We start from the raw sequence: 21486 nt of genomic DNA, 5'->3' as shown, positions 1-21486 counted from the left end.
TGGGTTCTGTTATTGCTGCCTCTTCCCTGGGGTAAACGCTAAACCCAGCTAAAATGCTTACAATCATAAACTCCTCATCTGAAACGACCCCTTTTGCTCTTAACGCAACGGTTCCGCAAATAAAAAGGATTTGATGCCGATAACTCTGTGCCAATTCAATTTTATGCAGTAGGGATACAGATACATGTGCATGTAAAAGAAGGGCCCCCGATTAAAAAAAAAAAAAAAAAAAAGAAAAGAAAAGAAAAATTGAAAATGGGGAAAGAAAAAAAAAAAAAAAAAAAAGTTGCGTTTCACAAAATGGCTCTCAAGTATTCTTTGTTCCACAGATAGAGGTCGCTATGGGGCTTTGGATGAACTTAGAGAGGGTTTTAAAAGCCTCTTTACAATTTCAGTGGCAAATGGAGGGCAGAGGTGAAGGGAAGCAAGATTCTTCTGCTGGTGTGAATAGAACACAGGCGTTCAAAAAACACACATGCCCAAATAAACCTACATTCAACCCCCACGCGCACACACACACACACACACACACACACGCAGACAGACAGACATACGGACAGACAGACAGACAGATGTAGTCATCGATGTGCAAATAAAGCTGCACTTTGTACTCCTTTTAATCTGAGAGACAAATAATAGAAAATGGCCTTGGAGCGGAACCCCCACTTCTCCCCTCGTCGCTGATATGTGACTTATGAATCCCTCCGTCTGCTCACACGCAGATGTGATGGAGGTGTGCGTTAGCGAGCCTGGCTGGGGGCTGAGGGCTGTCAGTATATATAGAACATTAACGAGATTTCCGGTTAGAATTTTAATTAAAGGGATAAAAAATAATGTTTTTGTTGTTTAGGTTTAAAGAAATTGAGAGAAAAAGTGTGTTCTTCACACTAAAGCTTTCCAACGGGCCACTATTATTCAAGCTAAAATTCACCTCTTAAATGTGAATAATGCTAAGACTATCCAGTAAAAAAATTATAATAAAGAGAAAAAAAAAGATTCCAACATTGAGTGTAATCTTTGTGTTTGTCTGCCAGTCGGTCATTTCAGTGTATTTACGGTAGATTTTAGATTTTTCTTTGCCTTCCTTTGCCTACGACTCGAGTGCGAAGAATAGAGCAATACTAAGGGAGGGGGGGAAATGGAAAAACGTACACACAGAAGAGTCACTAAATCCCCTCAACACCACCCCACCCCGCTCCCACCCCATCCCACCCCGCTCCCACCCCACCCCTGCCTGTCTGTCTTCATGTACAAATACACTGATTTGTGAGAGAGAGAGACAGGAGGAGAGACTCGGTTAGATGAATGTCTGGATGGAGTGTCGTCATGCACCCGGCCTGAGGTGGAGGCAGCTTCACCTGGGAGCTTCTGGGAGTTGGAGAAAGAAACGTGATCTGGGAGGAGGACGCGCCGCCACCGATGGTGACAGCATCCTGGCAGGGACGAATGCTTCTCCAGGCGTCTGGGTCAAGAGTGGGTTTTTTGGACCAAATCCTGGATATTATTATTTTTTCTTTACAGAGCGCCCTGGGTCACCTCTGTGGTTGCGTCTTTCAGGGTGAGTCACGAGATGTTTTTTTGTTGGTTTTTTTTGCCTCACTTTTTTGTCTTGGTGGCTTTCGTTTGTTTGTTATTTTTCTCCGAAGTTGGCGTTGGATTTTGTTTTCCCATTATTTTCATTTTGTTTTCGTTGTGGGGTTGGTTTTGTTAAGAGAGAGAAGACGTCTTCTGCTCCGTCAGTCACCATCAACTATCCATGTTACTGCAGTTTTCTGAGGAGGAAAATGAGCAGAGGTTAATATCGTACAAGGAAATAATACGCCAAGAATGCCAGCAGGTCCTCTGGTAAAAAGCATACAAAGAGGTGATGAGGGAAAAATATTCAGCGAGTTCTAGTATTATTTTGGTTGTTTTATTTATTTATTTTAATGAGCACTCTCCTTAATAAATATGTTTATTGTATTTGTTTACAAAACATAAGATACATATTTTTAATATATCCATGGGGAACTTCTTATGTTGCACCAGAAGAACAGAGCAACTAAGACATGGGAGTCATTTAAGATGTATAAATTGTGCTTTTTATTACTTTTGTTATTATTGTTTATAATATATGCCTAGAATGGGCAAAGACTGACCTGACTTCTGATTTAACTGAAATCCTTAACCTATGGAACAGCATAACTGCAGCAGAAAATCTGATGTGTGCATTCCCCCCGTACAGACTCACCGGATTTGAAACAATGATTCAACCCCAGGGTTTAAAATGTAAATAAAAATTGCAGTCAGTTTTATAATTTGTTTTCAACGCTTCCAGCAAGCGTTGAAAATCTACATATTTCTAAAATGCAACGCTTCTAATACTAAATAAAACGTGGCCCAATCCCCCAGCGCTCACGCTGTGCTCCTTTACCGTTCAGTCCGTCGGCCTCCTGAGAGTCGAGGAAGGGCGCGGGGCCCCAGACGCGCACCGTCCCGTCATCTGATGCGGAGGCCATGAGGCCGGGGATCGCTGGGTTCCAACTCACACAGTTGACCGTGCGAGTGTGGCCCGTGAGCTCGGCAATGGGCAGTTCGCTGCGCCGGTGCCAGATGTACACTTTGTGGTCTGGTAAGTAGTGGAAGACAACACGACAGAAATCAGACTCAGAATCAGAATCAGAAAGAGAGGAAGAGCGAAGAAAGAGTGTGGAAGGAGATGGTCGAGTGTTATTATTAAGGTAAAACATACTTATAATTAAGGTGGTTAGGCAGACTTGACAAATTGTGACAAAAAGGTTTACATGGGTAAAGGAGACAAAATGTTCATAATGAAATCAAGACCTCATAGATTCAAATGTAAAACTATTTCATGACTTTTAAGGCCTAATATTTGTAAAACTGAATTTAAGACAATTTAAGACTTTTTAAGAACCTGGGCAACATGATGAATCTCTTCAAAAGCTGATTGCTTAAAGCAGATCAAGCAAGACTGTCAACACCATGTTTCACATTCATCGTTTAGATCCAAGTTCCGTTATTCTCAACTCCAGCTTGATGAACACAAACCTCAAAGGGCATATATCAATATTTTATATTTCAGGATGGGTTTTCTTCTACATGCTAAAAAGTCTAAAAATATGGTTGACAACCAGTTGGCCTTCCTCATCATACGTTTAAAAACTATAACACATGAATAAGCAATCTTCCCCGCACTAAAGCCTAATATAGAGTTATGGATGGATTTTTATGGAATGCGTTACAAAAAGTCCAGATGGTCTGTAAAACTCCGTCAGTGTACCTTCGCTGCCACTGGCAATGAAGTCTTCATTGTGTCCTCCAAAGCAGGAGTGGATGGTGTAGAAGCCCTGGGTCACTCCTTGGTATTTCCTCACCAGCACACGGTCCTGCAAGTCCCATAGGTGCACTCCCTGCAGCAACAATGCGTGTTTAACAAAAAACAAGTGTAAGAACCTGACAATATTCTGCAACAATTAAACATTTTTAAAATGGCACTTGGCTCACCTGAGTTGCTACATTTAACAAAGCTAATCTTCCGTTCTTTGAAACAGTGAAAGACATAATAGGGTGGTCCTCCTGAACTCTGAAAGACATACAAGCAAAACATCAGTCGGAAAATCGCTGTATAACAGAATTGTATAATTGAATTGTACCTAAAACATCACACACACACACACACACACACACACACACACACACACACACACACACACACACACACACACACACACACACACACACACACACACACACACACACACACACACACACACACACTATTCAACATAATTTACCATTGTCTTTATGTATACAGCAGTGCAGTCATATCATTGGGGAAAGGACTTGGCAGCAAGCCTTAAGCACTTTTTACAATGAATGTGACAAACAACAACGGACTGGAAGTCATTCATTTTCTTATGGAGAGTTGGAAACCACGTGTGAAAAGCTCTGACCCTTTCAATGAACTGAAATATATACAGTAGGCCACACCTAAATGAAAATGAAGTTAATTATGTATATATAATAATGATGTCATAAACATTAATGTTGGATGTTGCCATGCTCATTATCAATAAATGTGTTTTTACATCAATCGTGTGTATTAAGTCATTTGATTTCAGCTCTTTCATTTAATGATAATAATTAATGACAGCTGACCAAACTACTCACTATTGCACTACTTCCGTGGAGGATTGAGCTCTACCATTTTGTCATATACATTCAGGGATCTGCGAGGGATCTGAAATCTCGACGGATGTACTAGGATGGCCACCAGGAGGAGGGTTCTGACAGTCATACCCATTGTCACATTCAGTGTAAATATGGCTTTAGATTCCATATTACAATCGTATCTCAACGGCAATCTAATATGTAGTTTGATTATTTTAACATTGTGATTTAAAACTACTATAATTCAATACAACCAAGTGACATATTTATAAAGAAATGTTAAGGTCTGTTGAACTTTAAACTGAAATTACGCAGATTCAGGTACCCTGTTAGCAAGAGTGGTGCAGATGATGGGAGTGGGAGGAACGTACATGTTTCTGTCTGTAAGGTCCTCAAAGTTGTAACCGCGAATACGTTGGTGGGTGTCTGAGGCCAACACTGTTCTGCCATCACTCAGGCACCACAGGCACTGTACTCTCACACCCTCCCAGGAGTCCAACAGGTTACCGTCCAAGTCCTGGACACGGACACACACACACACACACACACACACACACACACACACACACACACACACACACACACACACACACACACACACACACACACACACACACACACACACACACAGAGTTATATTCCGGCGAACGAAAGCAACAATATTGGACTCCAATCTGTCTCAGACTCTCACAGAAGAGGACAGCAGAGGACAACAGTTTGAAGAGAAAAGGTTCACAAATGTCCTCATCGGCACTCTCAGGGCTGTCAGCAGTGTCTAGATGCTGTCGAACTTTATTGATAGATGTGCACATGTTGTTTTTATTTCATCTTTCTCTTTTAATAAGAAGTTATCTTATCTCGTGTTTTTTTTCTGAATAAATAGGAGGCCAACAGACAAACATGTGCAGATTTCAGAATTAATAGGAAATGTATGCTGCTCGAACAGTCAGTATGTAATATATGTAACTAGAAGTATCATTATTAAAGCCATAACATGAAAAATAAAACCTGCACTATAAATCAAAACATAGTGAAACCACAGATGCATAATTTTAGATCTCTCCAAAACTGCTTTTTCAATTTCACTGTTATGAAATTTGTGTCTTTAATCCAAGTTCATATTCCCGTTACTAACAAAACCCTATGTACTGTAGTCAGCTACACAGTGACCGATAGAGAAGCACATAGAGTCCATGACAGTTAGGCACGGTGAACAACACATCTTATCTTATGGGTTCAGCAGGTTCACGGCTGGAAAATTTCACGTCTGGAAAATCAATACTTGAGAGAATCCAGTATCTGCTGCCTGCTCAGGTCAAAACAACAGCACTGGAGGTGTAACAGCTACCCGGTCCCTCTCAAAACCACATGCATGTCAACATAAAGTTTCAACGCAAGCAATTTAACAGTAAATAAACATAATGTGAGAAAAACAAGAAAACAAAACCATTGTATGCATATCTGACACATCCACATAAAAGAAAATACATAAAGAAAAAAAAAAAGTCTACTCACACACTGGTAGAACTGCCCCCGTTGTCCCCCGGTGACAAAACGTTTGCCATCAGGGTTCCAGGCCACGCTGGTCAGACTGTCCTCATGGGACTGGGACATCTTGGTCCGCAACTCTCCCGTCTGGCCACCAGAGGGCCAAGGCAGCAAGAGCACAGGAGGGGGGTGAGAGGGGGGAAGAGAGAGGGGATGGGGGATGGGAGAGAGATTGAAATGAAAAGAGAAGGAAGAGGGGGGAGGGGTAAATGACAGGAGGTGGAGAAAGAGAGAGCGGTAACTGAGTACATGGTTTATAGAAAATCGATGGGACGGCCCAAGGCGTACAGACTGTTGCCTGTTTTTTGTTGAGTGGCCACTTGTTTACCCACTCTGAATTTCACATTCAAACCCTTGGCCTAACTTGATGCTGCGTTTTAACAACTGGCCAGCTCACTCCACAGTGCCCACCGGGGACTAACATAGGCAGTACACCAAGCATGCAGGAGGTAAACAGCAACACAGAGGGGTTAGAAAACTACCTGAACGTTCCAGAGCCAGAGCTCGGAGCAGTCGTCAGGTCCGCAGGCGATCAGGTAGGTATCGTCAGGGCTCCAGGCTAAGTAGGAGACTCCGTAGGCGTGACCCTCCAGGGTCCGCAGCAGCTTTAGCTGGTGACTGTCCTACATGCACACACACGTGCATATATGTATTAATACACAAATATTAAGAAACATTGACAATGAAAAGGACCATACTGGGGTCAAACGTTAGAGCCATGGCGCTTCCGCCTGTTCAAATGGAATTACAAAATACCTCAAATTAAGTATTTTTGACAGGAATATGTGTTACCACAGGTGTAAGCGGGACCCGGACATAATTTGAATCAGAATCACAATCTATTTATTGGGCCAAGAACATTATTACTTACAATGAATTTGTCATGGTATTGCTGTTGTGTAGAGCAAACAAACAAGTAGCAGAGAAAAAGAATGCTTAAAAATGAATAGAAATAACATTTATACAGAATATACAAAATTTGCTCTATGCACAAAATAAAGATAAATTAATCAAAAAATTCGAGTAGGTTTCTCACATATCTCACAGGTTTCTTCACATTGTTTACATTTTCCAATATTAAATATTCAAAAATATAAAAATGTGAGCTATCATCAGGAAAGTGGTCAGCAGTAATGTGAAATGTGTTAGAGCTGAATATTAAATGAAGTGAATAGAATGGAGTCCTTTAACGGGGGAAATAGTATTTAGAAGATTTATATACACTTAAAATAATGCAAAAGTAAAGCTATTAAGCTGGAAGTATTAAAACACAACTCGACTACTCTCTCAGAAACACATGATAAAGGAGATGATTTGTTCTATGCCTGTACACACTCACCGAGTCAACTTGCCAAATAATGACGGTTGTGTCTTTGGAGCCGGTGGCCAGTTTGGTGCCATCGTTGGAGAATTTGCAGAACCAGACCTCGTTGCAGTGCTCGGTGAGGATCTGCTGGGTGTAGCAGGGGAACTGCTTCCTGCGACCGGGAGAGGTCAAAATTCAAGATCGTTTGTCAGTTTCAGACATTACATCAAAAAGAGATCCTCATCTCAATGGGACTAAATATAGGAAATAAGCCCCTTTCACACATAGTTCCTGGTAAATTACTGGCATAGCCTTTCCGGTACCGCTGGTGATTTTCACTATTCACACATGCAGCTACATTCAGGAACATTTCCGTCTTGCACCTTTTCATATATGCCATGATAGTGCCGGAATAGATGGGGCAAGGGACAATCTGTTCCAGTGTAGATGTGATGGTTTGGACAATCTGTGTCGGCAACGACGGACATACAAACATACGATCTGAATCGGTTTGTTTTTTTCCTGGCTCTCAGAGCGCTTCCTGTTTCCAACCTCTGTCTCCCCGGCCCTCCCGGGAGGACTTGGTTCCCTGCCCTGACAGAGCCCACATCCCTGGAAGCATAACCCTAACCCAATGTTGTTAAATCATTTCCAACCGGTCATACACTCTCTGCCTCTGGAGAAGGAAGGTTCTCCATCCCTTCTACCTCGCCCCGTCCGCTCGCTCCCTCTCTGGCTCAGCGCTCCGGTGCAGCTGGTGGGCAAGCGAAGCACTTGTGCCCGATGTCCCCACACCGCACCCCTAACTCTAGAAGACACGTCTAGGGTCCGAGTGGCATTTTTAATTTTAAAAATACAATTTAAGAATATCAAGACCTGTCTCCGTAGAGACTGGACGTGTTTCAGTTTCTTGTCTTGTCTTGGAACAGTGGCCGAGCGCCACGGTTCCAATGGGACTCGCTTTTTTTTCCCCCCCAGAATGTTTTTTTTTCCTCTTCCCGAAAACATTATTATTTTTTAAAATTTGTACGAAATAAATATTCATAAAATCCCACTATTTGTGCTTTTCCGAAACCGTATTGGGATTCGGCTTCACCCCTACTTAACCTGCTTTTTCGGGTAATGCTACTGCTTCCATTCACAACATAAGACATACTGGCATTTTCCCGGAAATAATACTAGGTCTTGAGGTGGGAAATTGCTGGAACAGATTTCCCAGATTGTTCATTGACCCCATGCAGGAAATACATTTATAGATTTAGTCCACCATAACAAGGAAGTGTCACAACATGCTGCTGCAATATTCCCATGCTAGAGTAGATTATCCATGTTCCAATAAGAGCAGTGGAAGGAACAGAAAAGTGCTTTTAAAAGGATGTAGCTATCAAGGAGGAAGCCCCAGATCTTGGGAGATACAGGCAGGCTTGTGTCAACATTACCAATAGGGAGGAACCACAACAGACACACAGACACCATATTACGACAGAATCAAATCTCCAAATTAGAGCAAGATCTGCTGGGCTTCCGGTTTTACTTTCTTGGGGAAAAAAGAAGCTTCAGTACTGCTTTCCAATTCAGCCTGTAGGCTGTCCGGTACTGACCGGCTGCAGACGTGGTCCAGGAGCAGGGACACTGAGTCCAGGCTGCTGTCAAGCTTGGTGTTGTGGTAGAGGCAGCGGTCCCTCTGCAGCTCAGCCGCCTGGCGCAGCAGCGTCTGCAGGCGCCGTGGGGGCAGCATCACGGAGGGAGGAAGGTACGCTGCAGGGAGAAGCGGGGGCGGGGGTTTGGGTTAAAAGTGAAGGTATTTTGGGAAAGATGGTATAGTGTATATGTGAGTAGGGATGGGTACCGAGAACTGGTGCTGATCTGATAAGATTCCTGATAGGCGATAAACGGTACTGCTATCGGTATTTCACAATATCAACTTTATGTGGTAATTCGTAACATTATTTTGTTTAAAAATCTCATATTTTAAACTTTATTTACCTGGCTTTATAAGAAAGAGTTCAATGTATTTGCGTTATGCATGTGCTCCTCTATATGCCGTTTCCGTTGTTGGTGGCGGGGTCCGCCTTTCCTGGTATGAATGCACTGATCGGGCATGTGCAAGAAGTGAAAGGCAGCCATGGCGAATTTGATAAACCAGCAAATCTAGTTGTAGTCAGTAAACAGTAAAATATGGATGAACATTCACAACAAATAACAGCGAAATACCACCACCACCTCAAGTGATCAAGGAAAATAAATAAATAAATAAATAAATAAATAAAATCAAATAAATCAATCGATCGATCAGAGGAAGGCAAACTTTCAAGAAAACAATTTGTCCGTCTCTATAAATAAATAAAAACGTTTTGGGGGGCTTGGGGTGTAACCCACCCAACACAGATCAACTTGTGGATTGCCACTTCTCATTTTCAAAGACATTTTCAAATTGGCTTGCCTGATTAAAACATTCCTAGTAGATGCACCAGGTAATTCCGACATAATGTGTTCCCGTTGCGTGCATTTGGAGCGTGCTGTACATCCTGAAAAGCTCAAAAGTGTTTATATATTTTTTTATCATGGTGGACGTGCACAGTGGATATATGCACATGTGCATAGTGATACCAGTAAACTCAAGTTAACCATGGTCTAAATTTGAAATCTTTGTCAAGCCCCACTCCCCCCACCCGCTTCCTTAATTCCTAAAAATACTGCCTGGACCTCGTCTAATCTATGTAACACTCTTAACCGGATTAGCTAACTCTATTGATAACAAAATGAGCATTAGTATGGTTAAGCAGTATCTACAGTTATGTCTGTATCCATAAAAGTACAATCATACTCATCCCTACATGTAACAAGTCACATGTGTGATACAGACTATATACTTTAAATGTGCACTAAGCAACATCGACAAGACTGCCCGCTGCCATGTGGCAACCGTACATTGTTTTTCCACTATGCTGCTGTGAAATGTGGGACAATTGACCTGAGAAGAAGCAAATATGAAACAAATGAGGAAAAAAGGAGCAAAAACATGTTCTATCCAGGTAGTCTTACGCTAGATCCTTGTTTCACCAAGTAACAGTGGAATCAAAACAAGGTCTGCAATAATAAAATAACTATTCCATGGCAAAATGAAGAACAACTTTATGCAAATGATCATTTTCAGTAAATAGGACAGATTTATGGAAAGCCATCTGAAATAAAAACACAGCTCAAGCTTTCCAACATGTCAAACTGGCTTAATGGCTTAGCTCTTTCTTATGTATTTAATTGTGTTTGTGCAGGTGCCTCTTCGAATGCATATTTACTCTGTGGCGATATCTCCTTTCAGCTTAAAAACCAGGCCAGGGACGGGGGAAATCGCAAATCAGCCTTTTCTAGAAACTGCACATGAATGGCATTCGTTCAACTTTATATGTGACCCACTGCATACTTTAGCGTCGCATTTCGAAATTTGACATTGTTTTTCCATATGACACGAAAGTGCAGAATGGAGCTTCAAAACAAGGTATCACTTGTGGGGATCAAGCAAATATTTTGGAAGCTATGACTTATTAAGATTAAAGGTTGTGGAAACAGAAGTTCTGAGAAAGGTTTAAAGTTTTAGAAGCATTTCCAGACCTTGGCAGCATGATTCAAATTAATCCTTTAATTTTAAGTTCATGCTCACTAAACTAGCATGACCCCTTCATTATTCTGTAACTTCTAAACATTGCATTTATTGTTTTATAAAAATGATTTTCAGATTGCAATTATAAAAACAGTTTTACATTCTGGCTTCACATCACTTGGAATATGGAAGGATGATCTTGATCCGCATGTTTGCACCAAAGGGAACAATAAGATTGTTTTGCGAGTTCAGCAAGTCGGTGAGTGACTTATTTTCCGCGTAAAAAATGCTGCCGGATCAGGTAGCCTTGACTTTTTAATACTTTGTTAATATTTAGAAACCAAACTCATTTTCGAAATTACGTTGAGAGATAGAAAACGACTCGAGGAATATAAATCTGCTATAATCTGATTTTGGATGAAAAAACGACTTCCCGATGTTTTTCCACATCGAGCCAAAAGTAGGCTGCCCCGAAATGCACCGGGTCAGCATGTGGTGGGTCACATATATGAAACCATGTAAAATACATGTGGTTGGGTTAAATGAACAACAAGAAAACGGCTTCAGACTTCACTCTCCTTGGGACAAGACTTCACACCATTTACAAGGCTCACAGAGCAAAACCTCTCAGACTACTGGAAGTGTGGATCACTCATTGTTTTTTTATCTACATTAGAAGGAATGTGCTTTTGTCATGAAAATGTTCCATATGACAGTATGAGTGTTATTAGTGCATTTGCTGTAGTGTGACTAGATCAGTGTGAGTGTGTCCTCACTCTGTAGCTTGTCCAGCAGTCTGCAGCGGGACACGGTGCCCTTCCCCTCCCACTCTGCCTTGGCTCTCAGATCCTCAGCATGGCTACACATCAGGTACCTACAAAAGGCACCAGAACAAAAGCAATGAGATCAGTGGGCTAACAGGATATTAGGAGGGTTTTTTTGGGATCCCTTTGGTTTAGAATATGAAAAATGGCTCTAGAACAGTTCTAGAATGGTTCCAAGACCCTTTGGAGGAACTGACAGGTGTTTTCATGAAGTGAGCCTCTTTGCTTATTTAAGTCAAATGGTTCCAGGTACTGTGTTGGACACAGACACTACGTGTATCTCTGTTGTTTGAGTGATGGACTCTATGGAAGGTTCCTGAATCAAGGACACACTCCAGCAGATACAGCTGATCAATTGTGATCGACTATAACACACAATGGAAAAACGCACATTCCTTTTTCAGCAGAGCGGTCGAGGCTGTTGAAGAGGACAAACCGATCTCTTCCTTTTTTATCAGAAAACACATCTTTGCTTGAGAGCTTAAAGCACATTGATTTTATTTATTGATTTGATCATTCATTACAGGATTCTGTGGCAAGTGTGACACACCTTACAGTGTATGTTCGCAGGACATGATTAAAAGTCGGTCTATTATAGAACTAAAAAATAAATAAAAACATGTTACTCCTCCGAAGGTGTGACTATATGCATAAAAGGTGCGATACAAATAAAGGTGATTACATTAGTAGGAGGAACTACATCAAGTAAGACTAAGACTCATGAGCCCAACATGACTCTTTAAAGGTTCATTTCACTGTTCAACAATAGATTTTTAGGGCATCTGGAAAGCTATCAGGCAAAATTTGACCCTGAATCCATACACCCTCCAAATTAGACCAGGATATTTTCCCTTTAGTGAATATGAAAATAGTGATGAGCGCTTGTAAATCTGATAATACCAATTCTTTCTGATATACCTTATCAGTGCTTGTACTTTTTCAAACTTGGTAGAAAAATGAGAATAATATAATTTGATTCAGTCAGAAACAAAATAGGGTGTTTTAATAGGAGGCTTGAGTCATTAATGAGATGAGTGATGATAACCCAACGGACAGATTGAATGATTCATTACTATTTTTATGGAAAGTCCCTCCATCCATTATTACTGGAGAATCCCACCTTTTTAACCATTGTCTTTGTATAGTAAGTTATCAAACGCTGTTATTTTCAGCTCGGTGTGGGAGCAGTTCACCAAGCACAGATTGCTGAATTGCTATGTTACATCGTCATCATCATCATCACTTTTTTGCAAATGGTGAATTACCAACAGTCAAATTTAAATTTTAAGAAAAGGCATGTTTATTCAGTGATGCATAGTGCAAACAGATGTTCGAATGGAATAGAATTTAGTGCAATTTATAGAATAAATGCAATATAAATTGCCATAATAAAAACTTCTGATGCTCCAGAACAAACTAGAATATGGTAACACTTAAGATTAGACTTTATTAAACCCCACATGGAAAGACATAAACCCCCCCCCCCCAAAAAAAACCACACCAATTCTACTTTTGTTTGACCCGCTCTGGACAGGCCAGTCTGTGTGTTAAAGATCCATATTTCTGTCTGAACAGATTGAGGAAGACAAAGGAATTGGAAAGGAAGAGGGAAGGCTCGAAACGACACAGTACCCGCTGAGCACATGGATGCGGTCTGTGTTGTATTTGAGCGGCGTCAGCTCTCCACGGAGAACCTGCAGCGCCTCCAGGACCTTTCCGTCCTCGAGATACTCCAGGTACTTCTGCTGCAGCAGTAAGAACTTCATCCGCTGAAGGTGGACGGCAGAAAGAGAGAGGGGGAGGGGGAGAACAAAAGTAATAAAGAGAGAGGGAGGGAAGGGAGGAAGGGGGAGAAAAAAGAAGGAAGATGTTAACAGAGGGTGCTGACCACAGGGAAAGAACAGACAGGAGTGACACATAATATGAATGATAAGACTTTAAGCCACTTTAAGTTTTAGCAAAAACACAGCACGGGTCGGACAGGAAATGGTGCCAAAGGTTCTGAGTGAGTTGAGGTCTAAAAGTCAAGTCACGTTTATTTATAGAGCACATTGAAAAACAATAAGGGTCGAGCAAACCTTAAAAGGTGGTCACTCGAGTCGTCTCTCAAACGAATAGATCTGGTGCTGCCCACTGACTCAATTACTGTGGAGAATGCTGATAAGAACATGAACTACTCATTGCCATTCTCAGCGCAGACATCCATGGAATTCAAAGGAGGATCTTTCTTATCTCATGTGTGCAGTGTGTGCCACAGCCCCGGAGAAGGCTTCCAGCATGGTCATACACTCAAAAATCCAAGAAATGGCTGACCAGAACTGGCCACCCAAGGAGATTGAGCATATTTCATAAACACGTAAGCGTGTGGGGTTTGCTATTATAAAATACAATCTCAGATAAAAACATTAGTCGGGAACCATCCAAGAAACATGGCCACTTGAGTTTTCAGAGCCCCAGGAAAAATGCAAACATACAGATAGACACTTTATTGGAACACGAGTGGCCGTTCTATGGAGTACATCACCTCCACTAATGAGCAGACTGGTTTTAAGATAGTACTTTATTAATCCCACGCGGGGGAAATTCTGAAAATTCGCTCCTCCGTTTAGTTTCTCAGAGCACAGCTAACACGCACAGACTACAGTAGCAAAATCCGCCATCAGCATGTGAATAAATCAACATGTGAATGAAAAATATTATAGTGCCTTGACAAATCCCTAACCCTACTCAATGATATCCTCCCCAATGACCATTTGATCCATTTGATCAATCCTTTCCAATTTTCTAAAGCCCAAGTTAAATTTCTAGACTCCACGCATCCCGCAATGAAGCCAACTATTGCGAATGCCGAGTTCAGAATACTGGGTTGATTTTCCGCTTGCCGACAGGTTTTTGGAGATCGCCGAGCAAAGCCCCAGATCGGAGGAAAATCACAGCGCACTCCCACGAGCGACGAGCGTGTGGTGTTAACTGCTCACGACTCGATCAGAGTGCTCGCCGAGCACTCACCGGCGGCACGGAAATATCAAACATGTTTAATATCTGGTTGTGTCGGGAGTGACGCAATGAGCTACAGACAATGAGAGCAGACATGGAGTGACGGGGGGAGGGGAGGACTCGAGAAGGAGAGACAGCGGAGCAGCAGCCAGAAACACATACCGATTTTACTTTTCTTCTTTAGGTTTTTACTATGTTTCTTATTTTAATTCTGCATTCATTTGTTGTTTTTTTTACAATGATCAAGAATATAATAAAAAAATAGATAATCCTGTCCCGCGCATGGTATCATATCATTTCCGGTGTCAGTTGTCATGTCTGGGATTCCTCTGATGAAAGATCTTGTCATGTGTGACCCCCTGTCACCGATCTGTCATGTAGTGTAAAAACCATAAGACTGCAAGATCCGCGATCACAAGACAGAAAGTTGTAGTGTGAACTGTACAGCGATCTCGTCGTGTAGTGTGTCCATGGCATAAGTGACATAATGGTCGCTCTACCATCATAGGCCTCGTCCAGAAAAGCCTCACTAGTCTACAACCACAACCTGCAGCATTCTACTGGTACCACATTCTAGAACCTCCCGTTATGCCTCCTCACTGCTGAGTGTCATTCAGCGCAGGTCAGTTTTAGGCAGACAGAGCTTACCACAATGGCATTGGGAGAATGCATCAGTGCTCTCAGCTCGTTGAGATCATTCTCAGCCTGGTTCAAAACAAAGAGGGTGAGGGAGGAGAGAGAGACAGAGAGAAATGGTTAGCTCAGCGCTTTCTATGCATGCACATGGGGGGGGGGGGGTCTAATTACGACACAAAAGCAATAAAAAAGGATCATTCTGTCATATTCTTATGTAAAACCAGCTTAGCTATAGACCATTTTCGTATGAGATGGTTTTGCTTTTATTCATCTCTCAATATTTCTAAAAGCCATCAATAAATGATAAAAGAAAAACATTAATTTAACACTGTAAATTTATCAGCCACTGGCTCAGCGCTGGTTCTAATTTCTGACAGGGGCTGATGATTCTGGACAATTGATTGCTTCTGTCTCCACTCCACTTCTTTAATATAATGCGCCTCTTTTTTTTTTTTTTTTTTCATGAGAAAGCCACAGCAGCGGCCTGCAGGGATGAGGTTCATTTTGCAAGTCTACAACAGTTAAGCTGAGTGGAAAGTGGGACTTTTTAAAGCCAATTACACAACAACTGTTAAAAATGTATGACATTAATCATGTGGCACCATTGTACTTCACTGGGCTTCTGTGTATCCCCCACAATGCCAGTCAAGCTTTATTGCACATCGGGCTTCTTTTAAAGCAAAACATCATGACTTGATAAACAGATTTCCATGAAGATTGTGGAAGGCTATTGCTTATACGTTGCCTTCCATTAATGCTATTTTATATAGGAAATTATTTAAACAAGTTTGTTTTTTAAACAAAATATAAGAGGTTGACTTCTGACAATTCACTCCACAAAAGTATCTGGACTAAAGATGTGTACCTAAATGTACTACTTAGGTCAAAATAAAACCACTATTAGTAGTTACAATACTATCTAGAGTAGAGTTAGGGTAGAGCTAGGATTGCCATTTACGCAATGTGCACAATTATTGCCAATAATTGGCGTACATACATTTAAACAAAGATGGCCGCTTTGTGTCCATCATTTGACAAAAAATCCTGTTACGGCAGCTGAGTTTTATCAATACTCATTTCTACTGCTGTTCTCAAAGGTGCAGTGTTAAGAATTTAGTGGCATCTAGCAGTGAGGTTGCAGACTGCAACAAACTGAACCCCCCCACCCCTCCCTTTCCAATGATGTAGGAGAAGCTACAGTGACCTTCGGGTGCCACAAAAAAAACCAAAAAAAAAACAGCGAAAACAGTGAAAGGCCCTCTCTAGAGCCAATGTTTGGTTTGTCTGTTCTGGGCTACTGTAGAAACATAGTGGCACAACATGGCGGCCTCTGAGGAAGGGGTCCCGCTCCCTATGTAGATAAAAAGGGCCCATTCTAAGGTAACAAAAATACAACAATTCTTGTTTTCATGGGATTATACACAAATTAAAACATATTTATGAATTTTATGTTCCATTTTTGCCAAGTCCGTTGTGTAGATCATACACACTGCAACTTTAAATGGTACTGTGTGATGCACTTATTTGAATTAGCAAAAAAAAATATATATATATATATAATAATAATAATAATAATAATAATAATAATAAATAAATAAATAGAAAACATGGGATGAGTCATGAAACAGATACAACTGCGAAATATATCAATATGCTTGCTGTCAAGTAAAGAAACCATGGTAACCTGAGACCAACCTTGTCCCACTCCCCTTCCATGACGTGGTTGCGGAACTTGGTGGCTGAGGGGTGTTCGAGTCTGCATCCTGATTCCTGCATCAGCAGGTCTACCGTTTGACTGCAGACACAGAAGAAAGAGAATGCAAAAAAAGAGGGGGGGGTGGAGAAAGAAGTAGGGAGAAAAGGAGACAAATACACAGGCGTGAAATGGAGAAAGTGCACGAGTGCGCAGGCTTACTGGTGTGTCAACAGATGACAGGTGGATCATAGATTATTAAAACGCGATGACATCACTGCTATAAAGGAGAGTGTCTCCCAAAAACTTCTATTGATACATTGCAATTGACGATAAAAGGCGGTGCCATGGCTAAAGGCAGAATGGACAAAGAGCGGTCTGGTCCTCTCATGACAAAATACATCTCTAATTATGGGGCTAATGAGATAGTGAAAATCTTATATCTGTGATTGTCTGGGGAAGACAAGCCGAGACATGTATGCATGAGCAAAGTATCCCTGACCAGCCAGAGATCAAAGAAAGTGGTTAAGTCTCCAACTGAGGCCGTCTTGAACATGTCAACAAACCCTTCAATTGGCATTAAGAAGCTCTGCTGAGGTGTCGGGGAGAATCAAATTGGGTGAGAAGGGGACTGCTGACACTTGAGCATAATGACATCATCCTCAGGTATCAATGGAATGGCGCAGCAGTCTTTTCAGCGTCACCCCTGCTGGGTGCTGTAAGGTATTCACATGCATTTCCTTCGTTCGGACACAGGGGCGTCAGTTCACTGTTCAATGGCAGACAATGCCATGCATTCACCATTCAGTGTAAACACAGCAATGCAGGCTTTACTTTGTAATCGCAGCTCAACTTAAAAACGGCAGGTTAGCACTAAGAGATCAGGCTGTGGGAATAGTGCGTTTTCAGGACACCGGGGCGACACGGGTCGATTTTTAAAGTACACGACTTGAAATACATTTCTCGCGGAGCATCGGTGCGTTACTATAATTAGAATCAAACCCAAGGTTTCTAATGTAAAACAGCTGGTTAGAGGCGCATTCCTCGGCCGCCATGAAACCGAATCCCGCTCCGGTTGGGGAAAATGATCCTTCCAGCTCAGGAAAGACCCACACTAATCCACCAACACGACCGAACGAATGTCTGGCACGATTCCCCGTGTCATTACCCGAGGACACTTTATGACACGTTATGCCTCCCACACCACTGTGGAAAAGACGACACAAACGCAGAGGAGCCCATTAGATTAGATCGATACACAAGGTCGATGACTTTGTATTTGATGGGAGCTCTGGCGGTTGACAACAAAACGCTGTCGGAATAACCATTAATAACAGTTTTCATAACCGAACAACAACAATTTGACCCTCAAACATCGTCTCACGGGCGCAAAAAAAATAAAAAATAAAACGACGAGAGAAAAAAGGCCGGAAGATACGGACCAAATCAACCCTGTCATGCCACACAGTAATCTCCATACTAAACAATCAACACGGACGTGGAAAATTTTAACTGTGCGACCAACGTATCAAACTGCATCGTGTGCATTTTGTCAATACTCAACTATATTCCTATTTATACCCAGTCCCGTACTTGCATTCTTACTGCCACTTAAAAGCACATTTATATTCTACTCGCTGGTCCGCACTACAATGCACCAACCTTTACCAAGACTAAACCCATTGTATATGGAAATGTACTTGGCCCCGATCAACAGATTAATTCAGAGTCGTGTACAGTGGGGCAAGTCTTTCAGGAGTGTGTGTGTATCATCTTGGATTGCGAGATGATGTAATGCGTCCATATTTGGTATAAAACCTCCGATATGCGACATAACACCTCAAACTACCAACGCCGACTTATTCCGGACACGGTGACAGTGCGATCGACCTAATAACGGACTCTGCTTTGTGGTGAAATATGCTGTAAAAGGGGGAATCCTGCAGCTGATCGCGGGCTAGTGGTGTTATTGTGCAAGATGGACCCCTTCTTCTTCTTCTTCCAACTACAGTGCTCACAATCTAAAACCATCCCATCCCCCATGTTTGTGTCTGTCAAACCGCACCGAAAGCTCCCTGGATGTCGTGCCGATTCGCTGGTTTCACACTTAAACCGTAACCATATGTGATCGGCTCTTCTTTAGGGATTAGGGTTGTGGTTTTTTTTTTCAAGGTTTTTTTCCCCCTTTGGATCGTGAACTTACTTTAGTCCCAGTCCGTGTAGATGTTGCCCTATTAATCGGATGACATCTTCCTCCGCTTGCGAGAGACGTTTCTTCTTTTTCAACGAACCGACATCCGAACCCGAGGCCGTGGAGACGCTCGGAGCACCGTTACTGGTGCCGACGCTGGTCCCGTTGTTTGCGCCGGACGACAGCCCGTTGGAGTGCGCCCCGCCGGCCGAGGACGACTCCCCGTTCAGGCAGGAGATCTCCGCCGATCCCTGCCCCTGTCCTGCCCCGTTCGACTGCATGCCGCTGCTGAGGTTGTTGACAACACTTCGGTTGAAATGAATCGCGGAGGTCGCTTGGGAGTGCGGAGGAAGAGGAGGGGAAGAAGCAGCGAGTCCCAAAACAACGCCGGAAAGGCCCGTCGAAGCCCCGGGCTCTCCTGCTCCCTCCGCCGCCGAGGCTCGGTGTTTCTTCCGCGGGGGCGGTGACGCTCCGCCGGTGTCCGAGTCGGAGGAGGAGGAAGCGGAGGCCAGAGTTTCCTCACCGAGAGCGGCCGTGGTTAGAAGCCGGCGGAGCTCCGGGTGGGAAAGGAGGAGGAGGTTTGGGCTCCCAGGTTTTTTTTTTTCGAGACCGTGTTGTTTGTCCGTTTGTTTGTTTATTTGTCTGTTTGTTTGTTTGGACGACGGACGAAGTGACACTGACGCCGCGGAGGCTCCGTCAGTCGCCCCCGTCTGCCTGTGTTGTTGTGCTCCGAACAGCTGCGATCCTAATGGAGCCCTGACACTCTGACGTCACCGGAAATTCCTACACTGCCATGCTTCCGGGTGGAATTATAACCCATAATAATTTAAAAACAGTAAACGACAATAATGACCGCATTTATTATATTTATTATTATTTTGTTAAAAAATAATCATATTGTTATACATTTTTTTTTAAATTTAAATCATGTTGAATAAAACACGTTTGTATATTTCCCGAGATATTATATACATGTTACCTGTCCGTTTTGAGCTCATTGTATATAATCGGCATTGATTGCGATTTGTTTACGATTAAATACTGTTCTTATTTTTTTTATTATGGAAAAAATAAAGTATGTACGTGAGAATAAACAATAGAATAATAGATTATAAACCTATAAATATGTGAGAATTAAAATAAATAAATAAATAAATAAATTTAAAAAAAAAAAAAAATATATATATATATGTGTGTGTGTGTGTATATATATATATATATATATATATATATATATATATATATATATATATATATATATATATATATATATGTATATATATATATTTCGTTCCGTTTATTTTTTAGGAGGAATATATTATAAATTCAATACGCAAGGCTCGTTACACGCTCATTTTCGCCATGATTCACCTGGATCTCACCTCCTACTCCGCCGCCTCGATCGTACCATTTTAGGACAAGATATCGACGCAGAAAAACTCCGCGGACCATGAAGCAGAGGCGCCAGCGCTCCCGAAAGCAACTTTCAAAGAAGTGCAAGACTGACACCTAGAGGTTAAATCATTGCGCGCCTTCATATCCATGGTCGCGTAGAAAAGGTCGGATGACTTTTTTTTAAAAACATCTTTATTTAACAAATAGATTACAAGGCTGCATTATTTACACGTATAGAATAAAATATATTGAACGATAATTGTGTCTGTTCCAAGCTTCAACAACCCACGATTGCATGAAATAATGTAATGTATGTGCAATAGTGAGTTCCATGGGGTGGATTATCATACAGCAGTATGTGTAAGCTATGAAATCGGTCTGAGAATGAGAACGTGTTAGTTGTCAGAGAAGCATCAGCCATCCGAGAGCTCCAAAGAGACCAAGTAGTCAGCAGAACTGCAGAGCTGCCATTCAGAAACGCGACACAGAAAGACACGTAACCTGGTGTAAGGAACACAAAACCTGAGCAAATATGGTCGGATGAGCCATCTTTGACCCTTTTCCCTAGATCTGGACACGTTCACGTTTGGAGAAAGCCAAAGGACACCTTCAGCCCACGACATCGGCTGCGATGGGGGATGAGATGGGAATCACCGGGTCCAATAATTGCTCCGCATGGTTGTATAACAGCCAAGGACTAAGAGGCCATTTTACAAGAGCAACGGCGTTCCCTCATGATGTCCCCTAACCCTGATATCACTCCCCCATACACTCAACTAAACATTTTTTGAGGTCGGTTTCATGAAGTCCAGCAGCCTACCTTGGCCTCCCAATCATCCTATCTTAACATAAGTGAAGCTTAATGGGACATTCTGTGCAGAAGAATGCAAAGCGGATTTCCATCTCCTTCACCCCTCAATGAACTGAAGGCTTTTCTTCATGAAGAATGGGGCGATATCCCGCGAAAACACAGTTCAGGACTCGTGGCAGCATTAAAAGAAGGATTGCCGCTCATCTGAAGGCAAAAGGGTGTCCCTGCTCCTTATTATATCCTTGACATTAATATATTGCTGTTGGGTGTTTCCATCATCTAGCCCAACCTCCGTATATGTTACGTGCTCAATG

The 21486-nt window shown here is 42.1% G+C and overlaps 1 protein-coding gene across 1 annotated transcript; it reads right to left on the bottom strand.

Annotated features, from left to right (window-relative positions):
- Nucleotides 1-1274: 1274 nt before the first annotated feature.
- Nucleotides 1275-19667, bottom strand: LOC307227368 (WD repeat-containing protein 26). Its single transcript, XM_079996656.1, has 14 exons — nt 18979-19667; nt 16778-16877; nt 15095-15151; nt 13082-13218; nt 11402-11499; nt 8626-8782; nt 7058-7196; nt 6201-6341; nt 5686-5805; nt 4542-4687; nt 3505-3583; nt 3281-3410; nt 2414-2608; nt 1275-1772 (listed from the first exon to the last, which is right to left on the bottom strand). Exons 1-14 carry the CDS (start codon nt 19245-19247, stop codon nt 1747-1749), a joined length of 1794 nt encoding a protein of 597 aa, XP_079852782.1. The 5' UTR covers nt 19248-19667; the 3' UTR covers nt 1275-1746.
- Nucleotides 19668-21486: the final 1819 nt, after the last annotated feature.

The sequence above is a fragment of the Zeus faber genome (assembly GCF_960531495.2).
Source record: "Zeus faber genome assembly, chromosome: 2".
Classification (NCBI taxonomy): domain Eukaryota; kingdom Metazoa; phylum Chordata; class Actinopteri; order Zeiformes; family Zeidae; genus Zeus; species Zeus faber.
The sequence above is the reverse complement of the archived record's forward strand: the minus strand, read 5'-3'. Positions and strand labels throughout refer to the sequence as shown.